Source organism: Plectropomus leopardus, chromosome 14, assembly GCF_026936395.1.
Source record: "Plectropomus leopardus strain MGB_pleo_1.0 chromosome 14, ASM2693639v1, whole genome shotgun sequence".
NCBI classification, from domain to species: Eukaryota; Metazoa; Chordata; class Actinopteri; order Perciformes; family Serranidae; genus Plectropomus; species Plectropomus leopardus.
This window is the reverse complement of record NC_142189.1, coordinates 22910587-22935683: the sequence shown is the minus strand read 5'-3', so window position 1 is coordinate 22935683 and position 25097 is coordinate 22910587. Positions and strand designations below refer to the sequence as shown.

At 39.8% G+C, this 25097-nt stretch overlaps 1 protein-coding gene across 3 annotated transcripts in view; it reads left to right on the top strand.

Moving 5' to 3' along the window:
- col12a1a (collagen, type XII, alpha 1a) overlaps positions 1-17377 on the top strand; it is a 61885-nt gene extending 44508 nt beyond the window's left edge. For 2 of the 3 annotated variants that reach the window (XM_088087084.1, XM_042501168.2), the window contains 17 exons: positions 613-755; positions 1229-1338; positions 6861-7019; positions 7308-7385; positions 8260-8346; positions 8795-8848; positions 9251-9346; positions 9687-9740; positions 10718-10771; positions 11096-11149; positions 11725-11796; positions 11883-11918; positions 12018-12084; positions 12174-12356; positions 13449-13526; positions 14716-14886; positions 16456-17377. In XM_088087084.1, the coding sequence (XP_087943210.1) occupies positions 613-755; positions 1229-1338; positions 6861-7019; positions 7308-7385; positions 8260-8346; positions 8795-8848; positions 9251-9346; positions 9687-9740; positions 10718-10771; positions 11096-11149; positions 11725-11796; positions 11883-11918; positions 12018-12084; positions 12174-12356; positions 13449-13526; positions 14716-14886; positions 16456-16604 (1645 nt within the window). In that variant the 3' untranslated portion in view covers positions 16605-17377. Of the gene's footprint in view, positions 1-612; positions 756-1228; positions 1339-6860; positions 7020-7307; positions 7386-8259; positions 8347-8794; positions 8849-9250; positions 9347-9686; positions 9741-10717; positions 10772-11095; positions 11150-11724; positions 11797-11882; positions 11919-12017; positions 12085-12173; positions 12357-13448; positions 13527-14715; positions 14887-15553 lie in introns of all 3 variants that reach the window. The other variant, XM_088087085.1, reaches the window with a different exon arrangement.
- Positions 17378-25097: the final 7720 nt, after the last annotated feature.

The following is a 25097-nucleotide window of genomic DNA, read 5'->3' as shown; positions in this document are numbered from 1 at the left end:
TTTGATAAGATGTATGTAAAAGATATATAATATGACAGTAAATAGTCCACATGTGAATTTTGAAGTGGCTAAATGAGACTACAGGACGCCATCATGTCAAACACGGCTTTACAGCCTCGTTGTGTCATATGACCATTTTGTACTTTGCTTATTGTTTAACGTTATCTGTTTACTCCTGGTAATGACATCTTTGCTTCAAAACTCATAAAAGTTGTGTGTGTTTCTGATAATTATATTGCTGAATAAAATGTATAAGTATCATGTATAAACTTTTGTTTATATTATAATTTATAATTTGTTTGCCACAGAGCAATAATCAGAAATCCCATTGGCTTTTTGTTGAGGGAACCAGGTGATGTAAACTTCTGGGATGTCCTACAAAAAAAACATTGTGTGCAATAGTTGAAGGCAAAACGCACTGAGCTAAAATGAAATGAGTGCTCAAAAAATGCCTTGATCGGACCCGATACCAATGTTTGAGATCGGATCGGGACATCCAGAGCATTGTAGCAAGAATTGATGGTCTTTGATATTCTAATGTGATATTCTGACTGCTAGTGGGATAAGGACACAACTCTGACTAATCATGATGTATGTTTTTAACACTAACAGGGAGATCCATCCAGAGGGTCTTCCACCATCCTACACCATCATCCTGCTCTTCCGCCTGCTGCCCGACACAGGCTCTGAACCTTTTGATATCTGGCAGATTGCTGACAAAAACAACAACCCCGAGGTCGGGGTCACCGTCAACCGTAAGCCTCCTATCCTTCCGCGGCCCTCAGCTGAAGGGGGAAGCTGCTGTACCTGACCCAACATATACACAGCTGTACACTCTTTATTAACAACTTAAGATGCTTTCTTTCTCAATTTGCAGACAGCCAAAGCTAATTAATCTTTGCCAGATACAACAGGCAGTAAATAAGGCAGTGTAAGCATGTTGAAGTAACTGCTCTGAATTACACTCTGATTTTGGATTTGGCTTGACTCTTTTATTCCCTAATAGAAAGCCCTCATTTTTAAATAAGTATCTTTTACAAATGTGCACTTACACACGTGGTAAATGCATGCAAATAATTACAAGCATGGACCTAATCCCTCCTAGCCTCCCCCTTTATCCCTCTCTGCTCTCTACAGCCATGTGTTCTCTATAGTCCTGTCTGTGCTTTGCGTGCCACCGCATCGTAACGCACTGTCAGGGATTCATCAAAGGCTCTTCTCTTTTCAGCTTCCAGCAAAACAATCACGTTCTACAACAAGGACACCCGAGGAGAGATCCAGAAAGCCACGTTTAATGAGGAGCAAGTGAAGCGGGTTTTCCATGGGAGCTTCCACAAGGTAAATACAATGCATGATTCTTACTGTGTTCACCGCTATAAAATTATTGTAGTTTGACTGTAATAGGGCAGACTGAGGAGCTTTTGTGGTCCCCTTTGGCTTGATTATGCTTTTTAGATCCTGTTACATACAGAATATTGTTTTCTTTCTTTTCACTTCATTTCACCGATTGGTTTCAAGTATTTTCATACTGAATGTCTCTGTGTGAGCTTTGTGCTTCATTTAAGTTGAATTTTAATGTGAAAATCTGACAAACAGCCAATGCCAAGAAGCTGTATCGTGTCAGCTGTCAAGAGTTTCCCACTATCCATCTCAGACTGTTGATCTGCTGTCAAAAAGGTCTCAGGGCCTTTTTTAGGATTTGACATTAAGCTGTGTTTCTTTTATACCATAGGCAGTTAATTTGATGAATGGGTGGTGGTGGTTATGAATACATTCAAAGAGATGTTGGAGGGACATTCTGATACCTCAACGACCCAGCATAATGTGCAAACTGTTACAGTTAACCATGGAGGTCTGACCACATCAAGACGGGAGACTATCCTGGTAGTTGTTAAGTGAATTCCAAACGAATCTGCTCCAACTGTAGCACCAGTCAGGGGACCTGATCGTTTTTAATTAAGGGTCCAGCTTGAGTTGGGTTCAAAAATGGCATATGGCATTTCAAGAATAGAACCTAAAGTCTGGATATGCTTGACTAAATACTTAAAGAAGTTCTCCAGAGATTTAGTTTTGCTCTTACAGAAAGTTGGAAGACATTTAAAAAAGAGTTTCCAAAGTCGATGCAACTGAGCCATAGGATATCCTGACTTTGAGTCCTTAGTATGGATCATTCTCCATATCCTGGGTCCCACATCTCCCATAATGCAACTCTGTAGATTCTCTTTTGTTAAATGTGTCCTCGTTAATGCCCAAATCTGTCAAACTCCATGCTGCAGTATGTAACAAAGGCTTTGTGTCACAGTATAAATTTGAAATCTCAAGCCCAGTCTGAGATAACCCTGATGACATCATTGGGGTCATGGTCTTACACTTAACAAAGCTCCGCCAGAGCCACAGCAGATATTATACTGCCACTTTGACAGGCTGAGTAGCACTGACCAGGATGATTAAGCTTAACTTTGTGTGTAGAATTGTCGGAGTACTGATTTAAAATTTTTGCAGAAGCTCTAATAATAGACAACTGTAGACTGTACAGATGGATTAAGGACACTTAGTAGCTGTGGAAGTAAGAATAGCATGCATTGTAAGCAATGGATTAAAAAGTTGAATCCAGATGTTTCCAGCTGTCCAAATGATACATTTTCTTGAGTCTGAAACTAATCTGTGCCATCAGCGGCCCTGTCTTTTATGAAACAAATATGATTGAACTCCCCTCAGGGAGCGCTTATTAAAAGATTCATTAGCATCAACTACTCTTCAAACAATCTGTCATCTAGCTTGAAATAAGCACTCACAATGGTGTTATTGTTTTGCTAACTCTCTGTTTCTATTCAGTGGTAAAACCACTACATTAGGCCCACATGCCAAGCTTACAACTGTGATAAACAGCTTTTGTACAGTCTCATGCGGCCATAGCAAGAGACAAAAAAGAGACATCAAATGCCTTTAAGTCCAACTCAAAGCAGCAGCGAATATAAAACATCCTCTGTTATGTTTCAGCGCAGTAGGGTGTAGAGTAGAACAATGAAGGACAGTATATTTTCATAGTAACCTTGAATGACTTAAGATGCTAGTTTCATCATCGGAGGAATCGACGTGCTTAAAGTCACGTCCAATTGAATTTGACTTTGTTCCCAATGACAGGTTGGCGCTTATTTAACACACAGGTCCCCCCCTCCCCTAATTCTAAGGTAGTCAACTTAATGACCCTTTTCAATGTACCAGGATCTTATCCAACATCAAAGTTCGCCCACTTCCTGATTTTACAAAGTACAGTTATTTGGGCTGAGGAACTGATGACAGCGATAAATTGGCCCTCAGATCAGAGTGTACTGTAAATGGCTTTTCTGTTTGACCATTTAGCATCTACACAACTAATTGCTGGGTGACTTCATGAATGAATAGGACCCTGGAAAATGTTGGGTCAGGACATGGATGTAAATGACATCACTACTGGTCTAGTTGGACAGCGGCCTGATTTGTGTGTGTGTGTGTGTGTCTGTGTGTGTGCGTGTGTGTGTTCTCTCAGTCTGTGGCCGTGGTGGAGACTGTAGTCTGAATGTACACTGGGTGGCTAGTTTGTGGCGCAGTAGTTGTTGTTCCATAAGCTGGCGAGTCTGCAGCGGTCTACCTAGCTGCTTATTTACTGGTCTGCTGAGTAAGTGCCACTGCCGACAGCTGCGGTGATGTGTGTTTACATGTTGTCAGTGGTTTCCTAACACTTTGTCCGTGGCTATTACAGACAAAGTGACCTCTGTAATAAAATGTGAAGGTGTGTGTGTGTGTGTGTGTGTGTGTGTTTGTGCTGAAACCTGAGTGACCAAACATGAGTGTTGTCACAAATGGCAGCTTGTTGTCCATGTGTGAAGATAAACAAAACAAAACGCAATAAACTCACATGTTAAGTTTTAGGACAACTGCATAGAGCCTCACCTATAGGCATTATTTTTATTAATTTACAGAACATTCCCCAAATTAATTGATTAATTCCTCAGCATGTATAAAATGTCAGCAAGTAGTTTAAAATAAAATGCTTAAAAAAATACTTAAATATATCCATTATCAAAATGTTAGTCATGTAATCTATTGATGTACTTATCATTTAAGATCTATTGCCAACCATTCCAGTGACTTTTAATATAACACTAGCAGTATATATATATATTTTTTTATTTTCCTTACTGTATTACTGTTTGTACCTTAAATTGTAGCTTTCCCTAGCAGTTGATTTTGACAGAATGTTGACATAAACCTCAATTGCTTGGAGTTTATATTTCATTGAGAAGTTGTGTCACTTGAACTACAGTTTCTTCAAATGTCTTGTTTGTCCAACCTGCAATCTAAAATCCCAAAATTTTAGTACATTATCAGAGAAGAGAAAAACAGGAAGATATTCACAATTGAGAGGCTGGAATCTGTGAAATTTGAAAAAAATTACTTAAATAAATCCCCGAACAAAATTGTTGCAATTGATTTTCTGTCAACTGCGTAATCTTTTAATTTACTGATTGTTTAAGTTTCTTTAGTTTTATGGCTGCATGTTCAGTACCTTAAATTATGACTTTTCTTGGCAGCTGATTTTGTCAGAATTTTGACACAGACCTCAGTTTCAAATTTGTGCAATGTTTGCACATAGTTTACAAAGAATTTATTTCACTTAAACTACAGTTTCTATCAAGCTTTAGATGCACTTTATGTGGTTTCATGCTACAGTGCTGGGTCAGAGAGTGCTTACAGATTTGGTTTTTTCTTCTTGTGATAGTTAATAAAGAGTAACCCAGGCTGGAGAGGTCGTGGTCTACCACTAATAGAACATGTGGGAAAGCTCTCAGAGATGACTATAGCAGATGCTAGCCACTCACTAGCCCACTGGGGACTCCCCTCCCACACTCACATGGTGGGAGCCCATAGAGGGAGCTTTCCTGTTAACGGAAGTGAAGAAGGCATTTTCCAGAAGCCGTAGTGACTAGTCATGTCTTCAGAGTTACGCTGGTAGAACTTTTGGAAGCTATTGCCACTGAACAGTGCACTGCAGTATGCCTCCACGCTGAAAAAGACACAAATCCTATTGTTCTTTGAGAAGTCTTGAACTCAGTCCTTAAAACTTTCCTTTCGGGGACTGTTTGGAAGGTTGTGCCAAGGTTTGCATACACTCATTAAGAGAGAGAGGAAGGTTTTTGCCAAATTGTCCACTGACTGCACTCATTGTGATTACTTTTTTTTTTTTTTTGAGACATGAAGACATGTTCTTTTTGTGAACTGGACAAGTAGACTTACTGACCCTAACAACCACCCTAGAAATACAGGAAAAGACATATTAACTTCTCTTCAGTTTGGAAGTGCCAGATCAGACACGGGAGCTTCACATCTAGAATAATACAATGAAAATGATCAGCCCAACTGTGAATTTCAGGATCAGTCGCAGCAGTGTTTGCACTGAAAGACACCAAATCAAATTGAGATTTATACTGATCATGTATTTCCCCTTCCTTGGAATGAAAGCTAACTTAATCTTGGATGCATTTTAATAGAGAAGACTCGCACCTAATTATTAGTGCATGCATGAAATTACAGCCCAGGTTTATAAAAACGAGGGAACATTCAAGAGAGAGCCAAGAACAATAAAATTGAGTCTGATAGCAATCATGGAAATATGTCAAGTGTATTGCAGTGGGGACGGTGTCAGGCTGAAATCCTACCATATGGACTCTGACTGAGTGTTGACACAGCGGAGCACAGTGAAACCTTTTGTGTTAACAATTGATGAATGAAAATTGTTCATCTGTCAACACTTCGCTGCAGTAGGACCAGATCACTCAGCAGCAAATACCATCAGCTGAGGGAAGCAGTGGTCACTAGAAATCTAGTTTCTTCTGAGACCTTATTTTCCAGTGATTTTATTGTGTTTACTTACTGGTCAGTGAGGTAATATATACCGTACATGCTCATTATGTGCCATCCCAGTATATCATCCAGAGCAGTTATGGTAAGCCCCCAGGAGCATCATGGTATAATATATGTCCATGCTAGAACCCTGGGATAAACGACACCCCTCTCTCTTTGTGGTCCACCAGATAGTTTGTTGTGTTGCCAAGGAAGTCAACTGTAATTTTGTGATTGGTTGCCAAGAACTATGGCCCTAGTCTGTGGTCGCTATGGTTTTGTAGAAAGAAATGGTAGCTTGCTTTTCCTGACATAAAGAAAGCTTGTCTGACTGTTGAGAAGGGGAAAATTTGCAACAGTGTGGGGAAAAGTATGGAAAGTGTAGGACGTTTGATGGCACACCGCAAATGATATTGCTTCAAGATGTGGAGAAGGGTTCTCTGGACAGAAAACTCAAAAATCTGGCTCTTTGTCGTCCCGTGTTGTTATACAATCACAGCTTTAAAGCTGCATAGACATGGCAACTGTTGTGAGTTTCCTTTTTTTAATGGTCCATTCATCTGTAGAGGCATCAAAAAGCAGTCCCGTGCCAAATCAGTAACCACTGCGGGGTGATATCAGAAGCTATACTTACCATGGTTCTGCAAAGACTAAACAATTCACTCGATCTAGCAATTATGTGGAATACAGTATCGGCGTCTTTATAAGCTTCAGACAACATGGTTTCAAAAGGTTCAGTGAAGTTGTTCCTGGCCTTATGGTTACACTTATCTTAAAGAATTTCCCTGCTCTTTAAAAGGGCAATCATGCCCCGTCCAGATACAAATGAATGCCAAACCCAGCTTTTCAAAAGCTCCACTGTTCTTAGTACTCATTGCCAAGTAATTGTGTTGCAACAAAGCTGGCAGTTGTGAAGTATTGAGAAGACAAGAATGTTTCGTTAATTGTGCTCTCTCTCCATCCTCTCTCTGCTGCAGATCCACATCAGCATCTCTCCGGAGAAAGTCAAGCTCAACCTGGACTGCCAGGAGGTGGCAGAGAAGCCCATCAAGGAGGCCAACAACATCACACTGGAAGGCAATGAAGTGCTCGGCAAGTTGTCCAAGTCTGGAGGCGGAAGAAAGCAGTCTGCGACAGTAAGCGAAAGAAAAAAAAAAACTTGTGAAAAACGCAAATGCTCAGAAAAGCACGTTTGGAAGAGCATCGCACAACTTTCCAAAGAATGAATATCCAAATCCTCTTGTGCGTAGATGCACAATTAAATTTTAACTGCTCCCAGTGACTGCTGGAAGCTTGAAATTCTCGCATCTTTCCTTTTCTCTGAGGGACTCATTGTTATTCTGTTCTCAGTAGTGTGTATTTTCATCAAGAATGGGAGCCATTTGTAACACCCTTCAATGTTTTTCCCTTCTTCTGTTGTGTAGTTCCAGCTCCAGATGTTCGATATTATCTGCAGCTTGAGTTGGATCAGCCGAGACAAATGCTGCGACCTGCCCGCCACAGTAAGGACAAGTGTCACTTTAGAACTATTTAACAACAAAGTCAAGTAAAAAAGTCAATTTGTAGGCGCACTAGAGGGATATTTTGGGAAATTTATTTCACGTTTTGATGCACATGTACGTCTAATTTGTAGTTAAAAAGACCATAAATCATACTTTACTGGTTCTTAGAATTAGTAGTAGAAGAAGAAGAACCATTGTATTACTGTATGCATGCATACTTTCTCATAGGTTTAAGTATATGATATCTAGATTGCAGTTGAAAAAGAGACTGCCTCAGCTAAAATTAATAGAATCTTGTATCCTGTGTAATTGTGCTAATTGGACTGTTGCCAGTATGATCTCCCAATTACATGAAAACAAGCGCTCTTTTAGATCACAGAGCAGACAGTCAGTGACATTTATTATGATTTAGTATGGTAAATACCGGATGCATCCACATTTATCCAATTATGAGCAATTCATCTACAATTTGCAATAGATATTAATACATCACGTCAATGACTACAGTGTTATATAACTCATGATGTCATAGACTCGTTTCTGAAAATGTGGACAAAGTTTGCAGCTGTCAGCGAACATCTGGTCCTAAAGCCCCACGCTGACTTTGCATGAGCCACTGTTCCATCGTGACCTTTGTGGGTTTCTAAACTGTCTCTTCTTCTTAAACTCCGAGCAAAGTCAAAACCACATTTTACCAGGATGCTGTCAAAAATTACATCAAGGATTTTCTCTATTACTCCTTGTATTTTATTGATTGCCAAGACATGGTCTCAATTATGAGTGGCTTAGTGTGAAATGGACTATAAGATCACTTTTCTGAAGTATGTGTTTATGTCTCTTCTCTAATTTCTTCACCTTCTGTCTTCCTTTTCAGAGAGATGAAGCCAAGTGCCCATCCCTTCCCCACTCTTGCACATGCACACAAGACAGCATTGGCCCTCAGGGGCCTCCTGGACCTTCGGTAAAGACTCGCCCACCATCATCCCTCACCTTTGTCTGTTTTGATGTGATGATGATGATGATAAAGCCATATGATCCTCTGCTAGTGTTATAATAACTGTGCAGCTATAATGAGCTACTTTACATCCGCCTGCCGCACAGTTTGATCATGAGTAGACTGAGAATGTCCTTCACATCAGGAGCGGTGTTTTGTTTTCCTTTGGAAACGAGTAGTTGAGGATGAGACTTGTGGCATGCAGTGAAATGTGGGCTCAAGAAGAAGTGTCAAAAGATAAATGCCTGTCGGAAAAACAACTGTAAAAAAACCTCGAGGAGACGTCTGGAATATGTATGCTTGGTAACCTCACTAAGCCCCTGTGAGGATTTGGTAGGGCCTGGGGTTTAAGGGATTTTGGAATCAGCTCCTGTTGTTACACTCACTTTATGTTTGTGGCTCCGTGCTTTTCCAGGGCAGCCCAGGTTCTAAAGGACCACGAGGAGATAGAGGAGAGTCTGGCAACCCTGTGAGTAACACCTTACATCATTTTAAGCACATGATCGTTTTTTTCTTTTTATAGACTTTGAAGTTGTAACTCTTTTTAACATAATAAATTAAACCAATTCATACCTGATAAAGGTCGTGGACATTATCGATAATGCTAAATCCACACATTACGCACTCCCACTGTATTTCAGAAGCTATTACTGCTCTGCTGCAGCCTTAAAATAAATTCCACCAGCAGTAAAAGCGAGTTTTACGCATCTGAATTTAGTTATCGACTGTATATTTTAGTTCATACTTAATTTAAACAGACCAATTTCCACCGTTGATGTTTTATTTTTACTATTTGTGCTGTAAGAAGTTTGATAAGCGTTGTTCTTTTGTAAGAGTGTGGCCATTGCTTTTTGTCTCTGTGGTGATGTAGGGTCCAATGGGTCCACGTGGTGACATTGGACCCCCAGGCACAATGGGACCACCAGGTCCACAGGGCCCTAACGGACTGTCTCTACCTGGAGAACCTGTAAGTTAACCTTCACTACAAAAGTTCAGACAGTGAAGAAAAAATTAACTGGTAAATGGAGTGTGATGTGTGAGACACACTATCATGATTAGTGCTCATGATGATATAAAAGTGCAGTTCGTGTTTCTTTGTTGCCGATCCACCGATGAGTGGGATTTGCAGCTAAAGTCAAAACATATCACGCTCCCCTCTGCTTCTACCCAGCTAGACAGCTCCTTTTTTTTCTTACCTGCAGATGTTCTTGTCAAAACATGAAGTCAATCAAAATCACAAGCTAAAAAATGATTAAACAAAAAGAAAAGCTTTCTGCAAACCTTTTTTCTTCCTCCTCCACATTCAGGGTCGCCCGGGACCAAAGGGAGATCCTGGAGATCCGGGCCTGCCTGGCCTGCAAGTAAGTACTCCCCCTCTCATTCTGTGGTTTATGAACAGGAAACAGGAGACTATCCGTAGAGAGCAGCGTTGCTACTGGAGCCTGGACTCGCTCCACATGCTGAGATTGAAACCACACTCAGAGTGGGAGGTTTACCATGCCATCCTCTGGGGAGACCCACACTCTCGAATCAGCCCCGTTGATTGACAAACAGTAGAAGGCCAGTGATGCAGTTAAATTATTATGGAGCATAGACTCGTGTTACCAGAGGGGAAATAGGGAATGGAACATGTTCTACCCTAGCCTTGTAATTGAAGATGATCGTGACTTGGGGAAGACTTTCTGAAGTTTGAGCATCTTTGACTTACAGTCGAAGTCATTGTGAGGACGTCTTGGATGAAAATGAAAGTCAAATAAAACCAGGCTTAACGTTGCCATAACATTTAGAATTCAAAGTTAATTTTTGATATTGCTGCTTTATCAAGTCAGAAGCAAATCTGAATTCAAGCTAAACCAATTTTACACTGCAGGGGAACTTATTGGTGGAAGAGCATTTTTGAGTTGGATGGTATTACATAGCCATTTCTTGGCCAGGCAAACTTCATTCATCCAGCTTAGGTCATATTGCCAACTCCCACCATTCTACTGGAGAGAACTTCACCACTGGTTATTCTGGCATCTGTATAAGTCACTTCAGACATGGGAGAAAGTCCCACTTTAGGGTCTTTGGAGCTTATTGGCAGCACTGTCTTTACACGATAAAGCTTATTCTAACAGCACTGTCTATTCAGATTTCTGATTGACATCATGTGTCAACAGACAAGAGGGAAATTGTTCTACTTTTTAGCAACAAGATGATATATTATCTCTGGCAAAAGAACTGGGAAACTGCTGTATTTTTTTCTTTAAATTCTAGTTCAACCGAGGCATTTGGGAGCTGTATAATATGTTGTTCCTGATCATTAGCGTTTGATTAAGTGTGTCTGCTTTTTTCCCAGGGTTCTCCCGGGCAACGTGGTCCTCTGGGCCCTGTTGGACCGAGTGGAGTGCGGGTAAGATCTACCTCCAGCCCTGCTTTATGTACACACTGCGTTTCAAAGCCTACAATGGATCCAACACTTACTTAAACACATGTTTTGAATGTGATCACCCATGTAGCTCAATGAACACCAAAGCGCTGTCATGTAGTTTTTGCAATGTTGCTGCATGTTCTCACTTGCGTCAGCCAGAATAATTGAGCCACCAACTTGTAAATAGAATTTAAAAAGACAGACTCTAGGCTGAACTCAATATAAAGTCATGACACTGATGTATTGCATGAACGGGGTCCCTAGTGTGTTGTAACCCATGTGTGATTGTATGTTGTTTCTACTCAGGGGCCACCAGGAAAGGAGGGACCATCTGGACCCAGAGGCCCACCAGGGCCCATGGTGAGTGTGTGTTTGTGTCTTTGTGTTGTGCAGAAAAGAGCCAAGTAAATATTCCTTGGAGCGTGCTTTCTTTCCTGATATATCTGCAACAATTATTCCTCTGGCTCCACACTGGCACTCTTCTGGAACAGCACATAAAAAAAGCAGACTATAAGCCCCTCCACTGAGGATAGTGCATGCATCTAGTTTTCTTCTTCTGTGGTTTTTGGGGAAGGTCTGAATCTACTTAATCGAGCCATCATGCCAACAGGCAACATGCCAGTATAGAATTCACACACACTATACCATCCTGAGTGCTCCAAAGGCCCATTAGCAGTGCCTGGTGCCTGGTGTGTGTGTGTTTGTTTGTGTATGTGTGTGTGTGTGCATCCTGTCCAGGCTGGTTATTGGGCACGAGTGTTTCCATCTCCTCTTTAGGCAGCTCGTGCCACACACCCCCCTGCTGCAGATGTCAAAGAATGGATCTCAACTGAAAGCTTGTTATTCAACCTTTTACAGGGACCAGGAGTTAAACATTGCAATTATGTTTACTGTGCAGTAATTTTAAATAAACACTACTCCCTCTGTGTTTTCAGGGAAGCCCTGGAAATCCAGGTGTACCAGGAATTACTGGGAAACCAGGGAAACCAGGAGACACAGGAAACCCAGTATGTACTGCATAACAGGATGCAAATAATGGTCAAATGACATTGTTTAGAAGAGGTCATTGTAACACTGTTCTCCTTGTTTACAGGGACCTGTTGGCCTTAAAGGAGAGAAAGGAGAGAGGGTATATTTTGTGTTTTATCAAATGACTGTTTACAAGTCATATATGTCACTGTTGAGAGAAGCAGGGCCATTTCCTCATAAAATTGTCTTTGTTTTCCAGGGAGATTTTGCATCCCAGAGCATGATGCGCTCCATTGCCAGACAAGTCTGTGAACAGCTTGTGAACAGTGAGGAACATTTTTACAAATCTTTTAATTTTCAAGTCGTTAAAGCGTTGATTCGATGTGAACCCACTGATTTTCTTCTTCTCCTGCAGGTCAGATGAGCAGAATTGACATGATGCTCAACCAGATTCCTTCTGGATATCGTAGCAACTCTCCAGGGCCACCTGGTCCTCCTGGCCCTCCTGGCAACCAGGGAACCCGTGGAGAGCCAGGACAACCCGGTCGAACTGGTTTCCCTGGAAACCCAGGTTTACCTGGAAGTCAAGGAGAAAGAGGTACTCTATCGCTCTTCTTTTTTTCTGAATGTTAGGTGGTGTTACAAACAGAAGGAAGGGGAATAATAATCAAATGGTGAGCAATGGATTATTTTAAGGGACAGCTCACCCCAAAATAAAAAAAAACAACCCAAAAATCTATATAATTTTGGTTTGAGTTGCAGATTGTTGGAGATACCGGCTGTAGAGATGTCTGCCTTCTCTCCAATATAATGGAACTTGGCTTGTGGCGCTCAAAGAAAATGCTAAAAAAATACATTTGCCAAACTCAAGAGCGATGTCTTTCTATGATGTCATGATCCTGTTACTCACGATAATCCACAGATCTTGTTGTGAGCAGTTTCATGTAGGAACTATTTTCTTTCTGCTGAACTACAACCGCTAACTGTATCACAGTGCAGAAGGAAGCGTACATCTACTCATGGATGAGAGGCTCCTGCGTGTTACAGCGCCAGATGAAAACCTAATGGCATTCTTGTCGGCTGAGCTTTAAAGTTAGCTAGCTCAGTGTTGCTAGGTGAGCTAGCAGTAGATGCACACGTCCTCCTGCACAGTGATACGGAGAAAATAGTTCCTACACGAAACTGTTCCCAACAAGGTCTGTGGATTATCTTGAGTCACAGGGTCATGATTTCTAGAAAGAGACATTGCTGTTGAGTTTTTCAAATTAATTTTTTGGCATTTTGAGCGCAACAAACCAAGTGCAATTTAGTTCCATTATATTCAAGAGAAAGCAGACATCTCTATGGCCAATATCTCCAACACTCAAAAAAACAATCTAGATTGATAAAGAACACTAAAGGTAAGAGTAAAAATATTTCTTTTTGATTTGGGGGTGAACTGTCTCCTAAGGTCATGATGGTAGACTGTTATATTAGTCCAACATGAGTGGAATAACAACATAACTGCATTAGCTTGTGTGGTCTACACATGATTCAAGTTAGCATCGCAAAATATTATTCAGTCTTGAATCTCCTTATGTTTCACAGATGCCCTTTAGATTTCTACTCATTTACAGATATAAGAGAGTTTTCCGAAAACATACTTCATTGGTGTGACATTGGTTTTTCTTCTTCTCCGTGGTTCATGCAGGTTTGCCAGGAGAGAAGGGAGAGAGAGGATCTCCTGGAACTGGCATCCGAGGACAAAGAGGCGCAAATGGGCCCCCAGGTAACACAGATGGTTTCTTGTTTGAAATAACCAATTTCTGTTGACTCTTCCATCACAGTGAGGCAAGGAAGAAAAGCGACCACATTTTCTATCAAACACTGTTCTCCAGAAGCTGCAGACAGAATGTGGTCTCCCACTGTTATCTTAAAACTTTATTTTTACATTAAAACACACTTTCACTGACAGCTTTTTTACCTTTTCGTAGACCTTTCTCAGTTCTCCCATTAGTACAATTAAAATGACATATTCCAACCAGAGAGCCAAAACTTACTAACAGTATATACAGTAAGTCTCAGACACGTTCTTTTGGGCAGCTGCAGTGCATAAATTCTTTGGAGAAACCCCAACATAATCCCAATTCTTTCCTTTCTTACTAATTTATGTCTTGTGTATATTGAGCTTCTCCAAACACTGTGCACATCATGAAATATTATACAGTTATGGAAGGTCTTTATGTCCATTATTAAGGAGAGAATTTCTGTGTCTAGAGTTTAGACGATTTCCAGACAGTCTTTAGTCGAGTTCATAATGCAGTTTTCAAAACAACTATTAAAAATGTTATTAGGCTGATTTGTTCATTTGAAAAAGGTCCTCAGTAGTAATGGATATCCATTATGTTTTCTCTAAGAAGCTAGACAATTTACTTTCCCAAGGGAAGCTATTGCAAAACAACAGGAACTCTCGACCCCACAACACCAAACACTGACATGTCTGTTTCTGTGAATGAAGTGAGAAACAACTGAGGACCAGTGGGAGGACGTCCGTACAGATGATTCACTTTCTGTTTGTGTGTATGTGCCTCGTATGTGTGTGTGTGTGTGTGTGTGTGTGAGAATCTGATTGTTGTACAATGAGCTTTCTTTGGTGGCTTCATTGACAACACATGGGCTCACTTAAGGAAGAGAAAAAGAGAGAGGGGAAAAATTCCATCCCGAGTTTTACCGTCTAGACAGACGGGGCCGGTGGAGGGGGGTGGGGGGTGGGGGTTCTCCACACAGCCTCAAACTTGTTTTTTTTTTTTTCTTGGTCAAGCCTTTTAATTGAGCCATTGAAAAATTCAAATACGGTGCAGCAGCCTCGTGTTACCCCTACCGTTTCCACCGAAGATTTATGCATTACGTCAGTGGGTTTTTTCTTCTGAGCTCCGGAGACTTTTCACTGTTACTCACCTTCTCTCTTTTCTTTGTAGGGCCACCAGGAGAGTCAAGAACAGGATCCCCAGGTCCCTCTGGCTCCGCTGGGCCTCGTGGCCCTCCTGGTCGCCAGGGTACTTCAGGCGTGAGGGGACCACCAGGACCCCCTGGATACTGCGACTCCTCTCAGTGTGTTGGCATTCCTTACAATGGACAAGGATACACAGGTACACTCAGCACTGTCTAGCTTCTGCATGGTACTACATTAGAGAAAAGACTAAGTGTATGCAGACTAATTTTAATTTGCAACTCAGTGCACTACTCATTCCTTTGATAATGTATGGAGGTACAGGTGTACGTTTTCCAAATTATGGAGTCTTGAACAGAGATTTGTTTAAACTTATTTCAAGTAAAAGTTCAACTGACCCTTAGCAGAACCCCACCCTGCGTACTGTTGCAACATGTGTATCATGGAACATAATAAAGTTTAAAATGATAACGGTGCTTTTGACACCAAGACTCTAAAACAGTAAATCTTTGATTTCAGACACAGGTATATAATGAGGGCTTCTGGTTTTGAGCCACAGACCAATGATGGTTATGATAACAGTTGCTAGGCCATTTTAACCGCTGTATCTAGATAGCTAAGATAGCTAACGCTAGTGCTATTGAAAGAGATGAAATAGCTTTTTCTGGCTGTTTCATGTGTTAAGGTGACTTGATATAAAATGACAACCCTGTAATATTCCAATACCTCCATACATTTGATGTACAGTTTAGAGACTGGCATGTAAAGCATTCTACTTATGTATGATGACTTACATTAAATCAAATGAGATGCTTATAACTTTGTCTTACAGAGAAATACTCACACCCTCTTTGAACTATTTGCAGGTTTGGCATAGTAAACGCTCTAAGTCACCTGTGCCGCTTACACTTTGAGGTCCTGTTTCTGAGATGTTTGCCCATTTGCTATGGGGCATGTAAGGATTTAATCACCATGGACATAACTATTGAACACTAAACACAGTCGTTACGAAAGCCAAAAAAAAAAACAAACGCAGAACGGAGCGGACTGGCACTAACATCATCTCACAGCTACAAGCTACAGTGATGGCAACCTGCTGGCCTGTTTGCATCTTGAAGCACAAACCGTTGGGGAAAAAAATAAAGTAAAACAGAGACTGAGCATTTCTACGAAGGAAGGAGCATGTACAAAAACAATCCAAAACAACTACTAACAAAGAGGAATTCATAACTGAAAGCAGTGTTGATGTAGAGGTGAGGTGTGTAAATAAAACTAATTTTGTGCCTTGTAAATGATTGTATGAACCAGGACATTTCACTAAAAATCAAGTTAACATCTGAATTGAGCTTGTGCCTCATAACCCTCTGCTTACTTACCACCAGCATAACCTCTGTTTACGACGCCTTAAGTGACTTTAGACAGCTCTGGTCCATACTGAAGCATGTTCCATTTGTACTTTTAATCATCATGTTTTTTGTGTACGTTGGTGCTAAATATTGCTCTCCTGCCATTTTCAGTGTGTTCTAAGTAGTATGAGCTGGTTATTTTACTACGTTTTATTATCCAATAGCTTGATGGATTTTATTGTAAATGTCACCGCAGCATTTGGAACAGTTTTTATTTAGCTTTTATGGTACTTTAGGAGTTTGACACAAGGCATTTTTTTTTATTTTTGGAATTCCAAAGTGCAATATAATTTAAATTGTGCATGTGAAAAGTTGTAGAAAGAACCCTTTTTTTTGATTGGCCGTCCCAAATACTTTTCTAGCCAACAACTACCAGCCTGAACCTGTGGTAGAGTCTTTACCGGTGGAGCCAGCTGGAGAGTTTGAGGCAATACGGTCGCCCGGTTACTCACGAAACCAACGAGGAAAGAGATCACTACCACGAGACAAAACAGAAACGCTAGCGTCATAGCTGCAATAAGGAGTTCTCAGAAAGTGTAATATTGAAATGACTTCCATGATCATGTCATGTGAGGACAAAGTGATTTTCCAAACAAAACTAGTACTTATATGGGTTTGATACCCCTGACTATAATGAACATATATATTTTTTTGACATGAGAAATTTTAGCAAGATGAAAACAAACCTACATGTTCTCTCATTACAAACCTGTGTGCTTGCTAAGTGTTCCCTCTAAGTGTCTGCTTGTAATATAACTGCAAGTGTTTAACGGACTCCAATGTGTAATGCACTAATCATGTGAAAACCAGCAGAACGTATGTCAAAGGAAGTACAATATGTGTGTTTTTTGAACACTTTCAGAGTATCCATGTTGTTTTTTAAAGCTGTTTCAGATTCTCCAATGGTCAAAAAAAGGACAACCAATTTGATCCCCAAAGATTTGTTTATTGTGATGTTTTGTAAGGCCTGTAAACCAAATGATAATCTGACTTATTGTAACAAACCAAACTTGTTTTTTGTTTTGTTTTTGTTTTTTGTTTTATTTTGTTTTGTTACCAAAGGTGGAATTGCATGTTTGTGTTGTATATTTACTGAGGATTTCTAAGTCAGAATATAGTTGTTGTTTTCTATCTATGCAGTTTGGATTTGGTTGCAAGACTATGGACATAGAATTGCTTTTCTCATGTTTTAACTGCACATTTTGTGAATTCCACACAGCCTTATTTTCTTATTTATTTCTGAAACAGAAGAGGCATTTTTCAATAAAACTACTGAAAATGTAACATTTGCTTCAGCGTTGAGTCATTTTTGTCTTTTGTTGTTAATTCTTCTCACACTTTCTGCACATTGCCTGACATCTCAACATGCTTCATTTTTTTACTAAACGCCTCCAGACAAAACAGAATTTATTTAATTTGAGTGACGAACTGTTTCTTCCCAACATTTGGCCTTGAGAAATCCGCTTTGAAGTTTGAACCTTTATTTATTTTGACAGCTAAAGATATTTTGAATGTCATATCATGGCAACAAGATGAGAAAGAAGAGCATGTGAAAACAAACATTTTCAACATGTGAGCCACTTCACAGTCTTTAACATGCACCCGGTTGGCTCTCGTCCTATCATGTTGTAATGATTATGCATAGACTTCCATGTGGAAGCAATGCAAATGAGACTGGGCAGATAACAGCTGGAGAAACTCACAGATTTCCACACATTATGCGTATCTAATGGTGATATAAAAGATGAATGAGGTAATGAACAACTCACGCCATTTCTGTTTATTGTGATGAAGGGAGAGCATGTTTGAGGAGGAGGAGGTCTGTATGAATGCCAGAGATAAGGACTGGGGAGGTGAAGGTCGAGATCACCACATGGAGGCATAGGAGAGATCCTTTAAAGAAACCCTTTAATTCGTTACTCTTATTTTCTAAAGCAATACAAGAAGCGCATCAAATAGATTTTGTAGAACTTTATATTTCATGAGATTTGTGAATTCTTGCAGGTAAAGCACAGTATGAGAACAGCTGGTACATGTTAGCTGTAAAGGAGAGGACAAGAGTCTGCTAAAGCATTTCACATACAGAAAAGTGCTTACAAATGTAAAGTACAGTCCCCCGTTTAAATCTCCCTTTAGCAGGACATTGTCATATATGGGAGAACATAAAATAACCACAGGTATGGTCTCGGCTCACACTTCATGATCTGGCTTTTCTATAAATTCAATACCTCACAGCAACACTGAAAACATACTGGCCCTGTTGAAATATGTTCACACCTGTTATAAGTGATACGCTTTTCACAATATTTCTCAACATCAAGCTCTGATTTTGTTTTCTATCATCATTTTATGACACTGTCCAAGGCGGCGCTGCATCATTCAAGTCCCCTTTTTCCACCATGACCAATTATACCGTGCTTCCCTCTTAACTTGCATAAAAACTGTCTTCAGTGATGCCTGATACCATCCTCACCGTAACCCTGTCTGGTTTCTGTCTGCTGATTTTGTTGACAATTTCAGCGTGCATCTGTGTTCACTTTGTGGCAAGAGTTTCAAGGGGGCTGTTCCAGAGTCTGCGGTTGTTACAGATTTTTAACTAACCTGTTTTATCTCCGGTTGTCCCCTTAAAAAAACAGCAGACAAAGTGCCTCTTACAAAGCAGTGGGTAAGACTGTTGGTGGCCTTATGTGGCATTTAATTCACAAATTAAGGTTTAAACCTTCATGAATTGTTTTTTTTTTTTTAAATGGGCAAGATGGCTGCTGGTGAGATGCACTGTGTTGTTCGGCTCTTTCAATCCATCAAATATCATGTCAACAATTTGACATCTAAGTATGAAGTTAGGTTTTTTAGCTTTACAAGAATATTAAGCTTCAAATTGCAGGATTATTTGATACTACTTTTTAAATTTTGGGCACTTTTGATGACATGTGCCTGACAACCAGCAATACTGGATTACTTGCAGTCTGAGCAAATAATCAACCAATAATCTGAGTGAATAACTGACCAAAAGAAATATCAACAAAGACATTAGCAGAAGACATGGAAGAAGTTAAAAAGTCTCTGAATATTATGTCTGGGGAATTTGTGTTAAGGTGGCAAAACAGCAGATGGGCCTACTGGATTTAATTAATAAAGTGCGTCAGCTGAAGGCTGCGATCAAAGAAAAAGGAAACTGAAGAGCTTGAAAGAAGAGTTGGAGATCTGGAACAATATACAAAAATGGATGACTTGGTGATATCTGGGCTGGAGACGACTCACCGCACCAATGCACGGATCACAGCAGGTGATAAGGAGGGTGATGATCCACCAAAAGGTGAATTGCACTCAATTAATTAATTGATCAATTAAGCTTAGTCATTAACTTCTAAAAAAACATTCATTCATTTATTTACATTCATTAAGACAGTAGAAATATAACTGCTTGTCACATCATACCCCCAAAAAAGGCCAAACATCATTGTTTAATTTGTGAACTGACACCACAAAATTGAGGTGTTTGTAAATACTATGTTTGGTTTGAGTTTTTATCCATTAATTGTAAAGCCTGGCAGAATAACTAAGGAAAGTGCAACATTGACAATAATTTTGTAAATATTACTGAGATAAAAAGGTGGACTATTAGAGACTGATGTTAGTGACCATTTGCCTGTATTTGCAGTGTGAGATATAAGCAGTAAATTAACATTAAGAAAAAATGAGCAGATTCATAATTTTGTCAGATTAAAATCACCAGAAGCAATTATGGCTCTTAAAAGAGATCTTATAAATCATAATTGGTAGGATGTTTAAGCAGAGGAAACTAACAACTCATATGATGCATTTTTAGATGCATTTTTTATGCTTTATGACTGACATTGTCCATTGAAAGAAATTGGGAAAAATTTAAAAAACACAGATAAACCAAGGTGGACAAATTGGTTGGAAACAGCTTTTTAAAAGAAAAATAGGCTATATAGGGAATTTTTTAAGCATTGAACAATACCTCCTACCAAAACAATCTAGATTAATATACAGCACTACAGGTAAGAGGAAAAATATGTGTTTTTGATTTGGGGGTAAAAAATTCCTTTTTAAATCCAAACAATAAGCTGAAATATGTTAAAATACTGCACAGAAATTAGGGGAAATGAGTTTGGTGATCATTCTCTTCAGATACATGAAGCTCTCACATTATGCTTAATTATTTGATGTATTGTTTATATAAAAATAGAGATAAGAGCAGTTTTACACAGTGATTTTGATATTCCTAAATCAAATACAGGAAGCTGATTCAATATGAATGTGCAGGCAAACTGTAGTAAGTGAATGCCTCACCAGTCAAAAAGTCTAATCTGTGATCTCTTACTGTCACAGTCTGCTGTGTCCTGAATCTGTCAGACTTTTGGGAAAACTAGACTACTAAGTGTCCGTTTAAGGCTCTTTTCAGTTGCCTTCATCAGTTAGTCTGTCTTTGTTTTCGCTTGGTTGGCTTATTATTTAGATGACTTTGTTGGTTTCTGGGTTTCAGATTACTGTGCCCCCCTCCCGCCTTGCCCTCAGTTACCCATCCACACACCTGTCCTGCATCAGCCTCGTTAGTCCTTCCTGCGCCTCAGTTTCTCTCAGCCAATCAGCTCGCTGCCTGTTCTCCTGCCTCATCAGTTTATTCCCCTCACCTGAGCGTCTCTGTCCTTTTTCTCCACCTGCACTTCAGCTCCTCGTCAGTTTGGTTGGATATAAGTCCTGGTTTTCAATTTAGTCTCAGTTTGAGTCTTGACTTGTTTGTGTGATTTTCTGTTTGCTACTTCCCTTCTCTGACCTGGAAAAAAATTATCTGTTTGTCTGTCATCTTCTGCATTTTGGTCCACCTGCTCCAAATCTCAAGACACTTACCATAATGTCAGCATATTCAATGAGGGAAAGGATGATGAAACTTCAATAAAACTATATTTAAGGCTATGCTTTATGCAATTTCTTAAAATTTCTTTCTTTTATGTACTTTTCTGGAGGCCAGACATTTTCAAACTTCAGTCTAAACTTTCAAAGACCTTTCACACGTCTTAGTATGATATCACATCACACAAGTTTATATCAAGTGTGTGATGTGGACCCAGCATTTGCTTATCAAAAAAGAATTGCCTGAGGTTCAAAGAACCTCAAGAAAGAAAGCAAAACTCACCACAACAATTCATATGTTTTGGATTAACTGTGGAGCTGCGTAACTGAGTAAAAGTTTAAAGAACTCCAGGAGACATTTTCCTTATATCTTTGCTAAACGATTCATTTCATTACAATAATCGAGCAGCCTAAATTTACCGTGAATTTTTGCACAGATTTTTATAAAGAATCGGTGCCATAAAAGAATGGAGCCATGCGTGGGCACTGGGCAGCAGATGAGTTGAATTAGCCTTGTATTGAAAAGTAATCATAAGTGAATGAAAAGTAGAATTTTATTTGGACTTTTAGGGCCGCTATGAAAGCACAAGCATTAGAATTGGTGGGATGACAGCAAAATGATGGAGATCACATGCGGTGGAACACAGAGACATGTGGAAAGTTTTTCTAGTTCATGAAAACATGTTGTAGATGTGCTCATAATGTAACCCGCAGTACATTAATCATTACAACGTAAGCTATGCATAGAGATAGAGAACACAGTATTGAAACAGCCCTCTGGCAAAGGAAGGCAAATATAAATACACGTTGCTCTGATGTGCCAACATCGAACTATGCATCATTTGCAGTGTGGACAGCTGTAAGCTTAAAAATTGACACATTATATTTTGTTTAATCTGAACAAAAATGGAAGTGTATAAATGTATACTCTGGTTTTATGCGATTGAGGTGCCAACTAACAAATTGCACAAAACAAATTAGACTACTATAGAATAAAACCAACAAAATAAAACATCATACAGTATAGATAATGTAATAATTTGGCATAAAGCAACTGCTCGCCTAGCCAAAGATAATTGGACACCAATATTACTGTCATATGAGGCTGTGGCATGAAGGTAGTGGTATCTTGTGAAACTGGACAACCTCAGGCATCAATTGGTACTGAGCAATCTTGGCATAACTTGTTGGGAAGAGGGCTATATTATGTACCAAAGTTAGCCTAAATTTTGGCGAGGGAATTACTGGCATTGCCATTTTCAAAGGGGTCCCTTGAAGTCTCACTTCAAGATACCTGAATGAAAATGGATGAAAAGTTTAGTGTCCTCTAAATCTGAGTTGACTTGTTTTTCAGTAAATATTTTATTCCTCACAATCAAGATACTCCTTCAAATTAAAGCTGTATATTTGTCTTTTTAATGAAAAGGACAACCATATTTGGAAAACTATGAATCACCTAACACATGTAAGACATATTAAGACAGGCTTGATGTGGAACTCAAGAAACTCAACAAAAATGTTGACTGTACCAGAGTACATCAGATAAAATATAGCCAATATTGACTGTAAAATCAGCAATGGAAGTATATTAGTATGCTATTGCTGACTCCATATTTTCATAGTTTAAAACTAGTCCATCCTACTTAAGCAGCAAATTTCTGATATTCAGTTCTGGCTTTTAGTTTTGGTGTGCCACCCCAAGATTTTTGGTGGCCCCATCTTGGCCACCCCTACGAAAGGTTTTTGGGGTGAAACTAGCATAAAGACACTCGTGTGGTATCAATCTTCCTCATCTAAATCTTTGCACGAAACCATTTCCTGAAATGTTGAATTATTCCTTTGAGAGTGCAGGAACTCACATTCAACAATATGAATTCAAAGGGCCAACATGCTGTCAAATGTTTTTTGCCTGACTGAAGCGTGGGCTCCATTACACATATACTGTAACTTAATATATTTAATACAGTGTCTTATGCAAGAGTTGAGCTGAGTTTTCAAACCTATTATGGGATAACTAGAGAGGCTGACCAAAAAGGGTCATGAGGACCACTAATATTAAAGCTTTTTCATTGGTCAGCCTGTAATACAAGCCAAAATTCTATTCTGATTTTATGTTTTGTTTGCTTTGTCTTTATTCTACTTTTGGCAGAGTGGACAAGCCTCTGAAGCAGCTTTTAAAATATGTGACACTCCAACTTTCCAGGATAATGCAGTAGAATAATTTACTGATATGAACACTTTTATGGAAACCCATAAAAGACTCAAAAAAAGAAAAAAGTAAGTTGTAAGAAAGTTACGACATTCCTGTAAACAGTACTGTCATATTGTACTGTGTCTAATCTCAGCGTGGCTTTAATGTGGTATAGAGAGGAACTCGCCACACAAAGGGAACCAGACACAAATGTATATAAATCGCTTCGCCTGAAGCAGCCACCCATTAGAACGGAGTGGCTTTGATTCTTGCCAACCAAAACCTGAGGAAGGAATGAAGTAGTCCTTTTGAACTTGAAGGGGGGGTTTGACGCCTCAGAGGGCAAATATTCAGTCAGTATTCAGACAGTAGGTTTCCACTGAGAGAGATGCCAAAAGCAACAGTGGAGCAGCACTCCCCTTTGAATACTGGAAAAGGAGAACCAGCAGCTCTCCAGCTGACCTTGTAAAAACTGAGCTTTGATTGGGATCCTCTTAAAAACTCTGTGTCCTCATTTGCCATGTTACCTGTCACTAAAATGTCATCCAGATGAGAAACAAAACAAGGCGCCTTGCAATGTGTTTTGTAGATGACTATAACAGTTGGTCTCTGTTACTGCTGTCCAAAGTATTTATTCATTCATTCTTTTTCTGTAGCCGCTTGTCCTCATAAGGGTCACGGGGGGGCTGGAGCCAATCCCAGCTGTCATCGGGCAGAAGGTGGGGTACACCCTGGACAGGTTGCTAGACTATCGCGGGGCCGACACATATAGACAGACAACCTTTCACACTCCCAGTCACGCCTAAGGGTAATTTAGAGTCACCAATAACCCTGACCTGCATGTCTTTGGACTGTGGGAGGAAGCCGGAGACCCCGGAGAGAACCCACGCAGACACGGGGAGAACATACAAACTCCGCACAGAAGGGCCCCCGCCCACGGACCGAACCCCGTTCCAACAGGGTTATGAACCAGAGACCCCCTTGCTGTGAGGCAACAGTGCTAACCACGACGCCACCATGCCACCCGTCCATAGTATTGTATATATTAAATAATGTACATGACAAAAAAGAAAAGACTTGGTTTAAAATAAGGGAGCAAGGAGGAATCAGCAAGGTTATATAATGCTTTTAGTTGAAGTTGTAGAGTAGTGTCTTAAAACTGTAATGCTTAAAATTTCAGTCCCAGTTGATTTGGAAGCACCTGTTGTTGCTGTAATAACAGCATTAGCAGTTTAATACTACTGGAAAGACTTCTTAAACAGCTTCATTGTCAGAAATACACGAGAAGAGCAACTGGTGTATTTTGTTGCAGTGCAGCCAAACAAACTCATGTTGTTTTAATAATAATAAAAAATACGTCACTCCAAAATAATTCCAGCCACTATCAGATTTTATGCTGCAAAGTACATGAGTAGTTTTCCATGCAACAGCAGGGCAATGTAAGGTTACCTGGCTGAGAAGCCTGCAACTCTTCACCTAACAGCTCATTGTGGCTGCTCCTTCTTGCTGTGTTAGCACTGCGCAAAACTAAGAAATAATCTGTCAATCAAAAAATTGGCTTGTTTTCAGAAACAATCTCTGTCAGTGTTAACCTCTAGGACACATACATTGTGTTTGTTGTGGCTGCTTGACAATAAAAACCAGCAGCAGCAGGAGCTGCTATGTTTGCATTAACAGTAACTTAATAGAGGTCTGATACGGTTGTGGGAATGTGTAGAATAAACACTGACACTGATATCAATGACATTTAGCAGTGCGGGAATGGTGGAACCCACCACTACCATATAGAGAGAATGTAAATATATCAAATGGCCGTTGCTGAAAAATGCAAACCACAAATATCATAAAAAATGTGGTTTGATTCAATGAAAATTGTAAAGATTGTAGCTTTAGGGTCTCAAGTTAAAGTTATCTATTTTGCAAGACAGGATCATC